General features: G+C 47.1%; 1 protein-coding gene across 1 annotated transcript; it reads left to right on the top strand.

Annotated features, from left to right (window-relative positions):
- The first annotated feature begins 712 nt into the window (after positions 1 to 712).
- ARRDC5 (arrestin domain containing 5) lies at positions 713 to 6,277 on the top strand. Its single transcript, XM_026072416.1, has 3 exons — positions 713 to 965; positions 4,762 to 4,970; positions 5,684 to 6,277. The coding sequence occupies exons 1-3, from the start codon at positions 713 to 715 to the stop codon at positions 6,275 to 6,277; spliced, it is 1,056 nt and encodes a 351-aa protein (XP_025928201.1).
- Positions 6,278 to 6,995: the final 718 nt, after the last annotated feature.

Here is a 6,995-nt window from a genome sequence, read left to right as displayed (position 1 = left end):
GGCCCCCTCTTGGTAGCATGCCCAGAAAACAGCAGCTGATATGACAGTGAGTACACAGTGTGTGTGAACACAATACCCCAAACTGTGCCTTTGGAGATGGTGGTTGCGCAAAACAGGTAACACTATGAGGAAAGTAGCAACGGTGAAGTTTGCCTAAGATGACCATCAGCTGGATTGAACAGTAGCCAGGGGATTACCAGGAGACTTCTGAGGGAAGGAGTCAGCCTGGAAATACATCCAAAAGAAGCATGAGAGTGTGATGGGGGCAAGAACTGGGAGTGAGAAGAGGGAAGGAACAGAGCAGCCACCCAAACCAGGGCTGGCACTGCCAGAAGCCACCCGCTGGCACTGGTGGACACCATGAGCAGCCCGAATCCAGCTAGTACGCTGACACTGACGGGGTGCAACACGTAGAGACACATGCCTTGGGGTGCCATGTGACTTGTGGGGTGCACTTTCACCAGCTAGTTTAGGGGTTTATCTGTTGCATCGCATATATGGATCCTAAATGGGTAGCTCACTGATTGCTGGTTAATTATGTGCTGATAATGAATAGACAGGCTGTTTTGATTGGGACAGACCACAGTCCGGTGGGCTGAGCCACCAGCGGCAGAGGCCCCTGTGCCCATTCTTGACGCAGTGACCTCACAAACCCCAGTGTCACGGACGCGTCCCCAGAGCCCGGGCAGGGCCTGGGTCCTACTTGTCCCTCATGTCAACAGTGAAATCAATTAAGCTGGTGCTGCCCGAGGATGAGGTGTACCTGGCAGGCTCCAGCATAGTTGGCCAACTGGTTCTGAAGCTTAGGAGCACCCTGGTGGACCCTGTGGTGAAGGTGGAGCTGGTGGGAAGAGGCTACCTGGAGTGGAATGAGGAGGACAACCCCCACCTGGACTACAGCAGGAGCACTGTCTGCAGGAACCAGGCTGTCTACATCTCCAAAGCGCAGAATTTCCACGTAGATGGTAAGACCCAGGTGCCAGTTAACATAACAGCTCCTTAGCGTTGGACTAGTGAAGATGGGGGTCAGAACTTTTCCAGTGTGGAGGAAGTCTTCCTTGTGCTAATGTGCTCTGTTTCTGTCCTGTGGCATATTCCTTTTCACTATGTCATACAACAGCAGGGGCCTCGGGGTGAACTGCGGTGTTTTGGTATGGGAAGTAGTATTTCAGAGCATGAGTAGCCCCTCAAAGGTCTGTGGCTGTGGCTGTGAAGTGAATAGTAGTTGCATAGAAAGCTACCACAACCTGCCCAGCAGCAGGTAGAAAACCTCTAGTCACAAACACATCACTGAAGCATTCTTTGGTCATCTAAAATGCTTGCCTGCAGTTTCTTATTGACTTACATACCACTGGGGATACAGGCTCTGCTATATTTGCAAATATGGTAAAGGCATTATTAGGGTTACTGCTGCATCTTTACTGAGAGACAAGAAAAATCTGAGACATGCACTGAAACTACCTGCAAAAGTATGATGTTTTCAGTGGATTAAACACCCCAAGATGCACACACATAAACTCAGAGCTAGCCATTAAAACTTACAGGTTTATTAGAAAGAATAAAGTCAGTGGGATGTACTGATGACCTAAAATGTATTTATTTGCAGACCAGTGAATTATTCCATGGGGTGCAATAGCAGTTGGAAGTCTCCTAAGAGGTTCACTCCCCTTCCTCACCCTTCCCTTCTTAGGATCTGTTGGGAATCCTGGAGATCTAGTTTGCAGATCACAGGCTGAAAGTCACTGCCCTTAGATTAGTTTAGTACTGAAGTTAGACTGTGTGCCAATACACAAAAGCTTCATTTGACCTACAACCTGCAGTGGTCAGGCTTCATTCCCTCCCAGACTTGAAGGCTCTACTTTGTCCAAAGGTCATTTTCCCCTTTCACATGCATTACAGCCTTAGTCTTGACCTACCGCAGCATGCAAACTCTTCCTACAGACATACAAATGTTACAGCCCTAATGGGGAACAGGGAGAAATCATTTTGGAAAAATCATTTTTGCCATTATAAGAACAAGTACCCATTAAGCATCTCAGTTCTAGGCTAAAGTTCAAATTAGTGTTGCTTAAAGACACATTGAATCCACATTCTGTCACCTATACCTGAGTCCTGATTTTCAAGAGAGTTGAGTCCCCACATCTCTCAGGATTTGCCAGTGCAGGACAGTTTAATAATAGGTTTTTACTACAATTATTCAAACTTTATGCTCCTTTTTCCAGCCTAGCACTCTACAGAAGTGCTATACTCTGTGCCCCCCATTGAAGCTGGCATATGAGAAATGTATATTTGAATAGGTTGCTGCTTGTGTCAGCTTTTGACACTCAGCTGCTATTATGCTCTTGATAGCACCCTACTGGCTGGTATTTGACCTTACCACATGCCCTACTTTGGTCCCACCTTATGTCCATGTAAGAAATGCATATACATGAATCTGGGTGCCTAATGGACATATTTCTTGTTAACCCTGGCAACTCCTGTTGCAGCATAGGGAGTTAAGGATTGTCTAAGGCACTGACTCCAGCCAATTGTTGAATATGACTAGTAACATCTCTAGGATTGTTAGAGTCATAAAACAAAAAGCTGAGTTTCACTGCTACCACGGGTAACAATCCTCAGCAGCAGCAGAAACCTCTGGTCAGAGTGAACATTAGCCAGAAACTCCCCAGCACTACAGACCGTTTCAAACTCTCCACGCACTGCCCTGCAAGGTCAGTCACACCCCAGGAAACCCCCTGTGTCCTTCACAGAAAGGCCATCTGTCAAGTTGCTCCTAACGGCAGCCTATTCGCACTTACTCACAACCACAACCATCATCTTCCTAGCCAAGAAACACAAGATGGAGCTCTTTTTGAATTAGGTAACAAAAATAACTTATCTAGAAGTGACTTAAATTTCCCAGTGTGACTGAAGTTCACAGGCTTTGCTGACCAGTAGATGCACAGTGTCCCTAGGTGCCTTCAGGGAGTTAACTCTTGGGAGCACCCTCCCACCTCTGCAGCTGCAGGAAAACTTTCTGCAGAGGAGCTAATTCTGTCGCATGGTTCAGGGGAATAAAGTTTTGGGAGGCCACAAAGGGGCCGGTTCTCCTGTGCAATGAGACTCATGTCCACCAGCAATTGGGAGGCAGGGCAGGTGAGTGCACCTTCACTTCCAAAGTGAACTCAATGCGACTGATTAAGGCGACTGTCATTCTTAGTGCAAGGACCCATGCAGGAGGTTAAGTGCAATTTTGTGAGTCTCTTTAGAAGTGATGCAAAATAAGCCAGAGAAAACAGGCTTAAAGTAAGTTGTACACACACACTGGAATAAGCACCTGCAAGCATTTTTGCACTACCTGAAGACTGACCCACTTCAGCTCTGCACACACAGCCAGGCTCTTAAGGCCACACCTGCAGCAGGGGTGGAGAAAACTGAACTTTTCAGTCAATCAACACACTGCAAAACCTGTACTGCATCCTACACCCCTTTCAGCTGGGGCTACAAGAGAGACCAGTCACCCCAGGACCTAGCTCCAGATCGTTCCAGGAGGGGAACACTGTTTTTTTTCAAAGTGAAATTGTACATTTGCTCCCCCTTTAAAGTCCTCCCTTCTACTAAAACAAGAACATTGCCAAAATAACTTACAGAGAACACGGTGTAAGTGAGATAAGGCCCTGAGAGTTTCAGGCTTCTACAAACTGTCAGAATAAAGAACATGACTTCCTTATATTGCAGTTATCCAAGAGGCTGATGAATTTTAGTTTCTTTCCTATCAGATTGTTTTAGGCATTTCTTTTCTTCAGAGTTACAATCCCAATTGATTGAAAACACTGTTATGCCAGCTGGTAAATCCCCCACACTGTGAGGAAACAATATCTGGGCTCTCCTGCCAGCAGGAATATCCAGTTTTGGTTATTAAAACTTGAAGCATTGTAGAATTCATCTGCAAAGGGATGAAGTTAGCAGGACAGACGTCTAAAAGTGTCACATCCCCTAGTAATATTGTTCAAAGGAAAGTTTTGGCACAAGGTATTAGGATGAAAGAAAGCCCAAGTTTGGACAATAAACTGCCAGCAGATACATGTGATTAAAACAAGAAGGTCTTGGATGAAGAAGAGTCAAGAGCTGGTCTTATGTGAACAAAGGGGGCCATGTTTGTCCCTGCATAGGGGAGACAGTCTTTCATTACAGGCAGTGGAACATCACCCACATAAAACTGAATTTGATTAAGAGGAAGTAGGACAGAAGCAAAGACGTTAGAAGGAATGGACCACAGCTGTGCAGAGAAAGGGTCAAATATTATTTTTGCTGTACATGGGCTCTTTTGCACAGGTGAAACAAAATGCTGGAGAAAAGGCTCAGATCCTGTGCACAGCTGTGGTTGACAATGAGAGTGGAAGAGCGAGAGTTATTACACTGTTTTACTCCCTAGGAGCCTATTAGTGCTTGTTGGCAAAGTTCAAAGTTTGTGGCACTCCATGTCAACAAGTCAAGGCCCTGATGAGTTTGCGAGGAGCTGCAGGTTTGCTGTCCTTGTGACAAGATGAGGCCGATTAGCACTCCCCCAGCCTAGTGCCTGGCAGGGACCTGTAAATCTGGCAGCTGACCTGCAGAGCAGATTTGCAGTCCATCCCATACCATGCCTTTATGGCACTCTTGGTTAAATACCAGATGCTAAGGACACGTCAAATTTTGGGAGAAACATCAAGGTTTCTGGAAGGCACAAACATCCTGTGTGTTTAAAAGGCTCCTGGTAACAGCATGTTGTCTGACTTTCAGATGGCTGGCTGGATTCTGGGGTCCACACCTTTGACTTCCACTTCAGCTTTCCTCTGGGGCTTCCCACGACTTTCACTAGCAAAATTGGCCTCATTTCGTATTTTATTCAAGGGACTTGCAGCGGCCGTGAAATTGTTTTGGCTAAAGAGAAGAGATATTTACTGTTGCAAGGAACCTTTGGCAACCATGGAGAAGATGTGAAAGACATGGTAAGGCGAACAAACCAGCTGAGGTGGGGACACGCAGAGCTACCTCCTGTTTCAGTCCAGAGCCTCAACTTTCTACTACTGAGGGTCCAGAACTTTTAGCTCTCAGCTGAACCTTCTTCCTCCTTTTAGTGTTCAAATGACACTTTCAATATGTTCTGCCATCTTTGTCCTAGGGCTTGCACCAAGATGTTTCTTTACTAGCACGTAAGGTGCATTGTAAAAGTTCAAAAGTAATGTGCAGGGAGTGCTTTAAGATTCAGGATGAGAGAAGTGGGCATTTATTCTCCTTCTTTGAAGTCTAAGCCCTAGAGCAACCTTCACACCAAATAGTAAGCCCCTTTTCTACTCAGGTACTTTTGTTCTACCTAAACTGGTATAGTCAGTCACTGGCCATCAAGACAGCTAGAACATACTGATTTAATCATTTGTGGCCTCCCTCTAAATTTAGGTGTGGATGGTTAAAGGTGATAACATTTACATGTGCACATGTGTATCGTTGCACAGGTGCTCAGGACGACTGTGACAATTCAGCCATGTCACATTCAGTGCGGCAATGAAGACTCTCCTCTAGGTGGACAGCAGGGCCTATGGGGAGGGTTGAGCAGCCTCAGCTGCAGTACTGGGAATTTCTGCATGCAGCACTAGGGGATCACCCTGTATCCAGCAACAAGAACTCACTGTGCTTTGCCTTTCCTCTCCCCACCACCGTGCAGGATCCGTTGGTGGTGGAAGCTAGGAAGGATGCAGTTTATCTCTGCTGCTTCAGTCGTGGCTCTGTGATCCTTCGGATTTACCTGCAGAAAAACATATTTTCCCCTGGTGAAACCATTGTCTTCATGACAGATATTTCCAACAGGACATGCAAGTACATTAGAAAGGTAGTTTTTGCAGTGCACTGCATTGTCCTGTACAGGGGCTTCAACAGCAGGGGAGAACAATGCTCCTTGGAAGACGGAAGTGAAGTGACGAGGCTGGAGTCCCGGACAAACACAGCCCCCTTCCAGGTCATGCGAGTCACCAGCATGCTGGTTCTGCCAAAGCCACTGCCTGTCACCAGCATGCTCATGAGAAATGAAATCATGTCATTCAGGTATGAGCTGGTAGGAACTTCTAACTTTCCTTGTACCTCATCCACCATGGTGGGCAGGGTGCCCATCATCGTAGCAATACCTGAGAATTCCTCTGGGGAGCAAAGCACCGAGAATCCATGTGAAAATGAAGGTGACAACTCAGAGGGGAATGCCCTTGATGATAGAGACATTTCTGAGAAGGACACGGAAACAATTGAAATCAAATCCAGTGAATAAAGGATTTTTCTGTGAAATTCATGCACACTAGCTGTCTGCTTTCACAGGAGGAGCCTGCATTTGCAGAGATGCTTCAGTGATTCCCAAAGCAAGAGGACTATAGCTAGCCAAAATCCAAGGTCAAGGAGACATATAAAGGGAGCCTGTGATTCTATTAAAATCACTCCTGATAACTGGATAAGGAAAATCAGGAGACTCAGCAGAGGCCTAGCCAGAGGACATACTTCGCATGCCCAGAGAATGGCCATTCTCCTATCCCTGGGAAAACAGCCTGCCCCAGCCTTGCCTAAAGGTATGAAGGAGACGTGCAGACCCCAGTGCGGGGTGCATGTGGAGAACCAGAAATTTGAAGACCAGTTGCGAGATGAGCCACATGACCAGGAGAGCAGCCAGGAAGCTGGCACCTGCTAGCTGCAGGGCAGGCAAGGCCAGCTGAGGCATGAGGGAGCTGCTCCTGCTGGCTCCTGTGGCAAGGTCAGTCAGTGGAAGGGAATCAGGGACCGGGAAACCCCAGGCTGAGAGGGACAGCCAGGCAGCAAGGGATATGCAGCGCCTGTGTCTGCTGATGCAGGGTGCGAGCAGCACACCCTGAGCTAGGGAACAGTTTTCAAGACTTTGGAAGTCAGTGGAGCTGGCCAGGAGGGAGAGCTAAGCTGAAGCTCTTGACCTCTGACCGGGGAATTGTTTTAGCAAAGCGGTAGCCCTTTGAGGGCCATTG

This window comes from Apteryx rowi, unplaced genomic scaffold (genome assembly GCF_003343035.1).
Source record: "Apteryx rowi isolate R43461 unplaced genomic scaffold, aptRow1 scaffold_341, whole genome shotgun sequence".
NCBI classification, from domain to species: Eukaryota; Metazoa; Chordata; class Aves; order Apterygiformes; family Apterygidae; genus Apteryx; species Apteryx rowi.
Note: the sequence above shows the minus strand (reverse complement) of the source record. Positions and strands in the feature narration are given on the sequence as shown.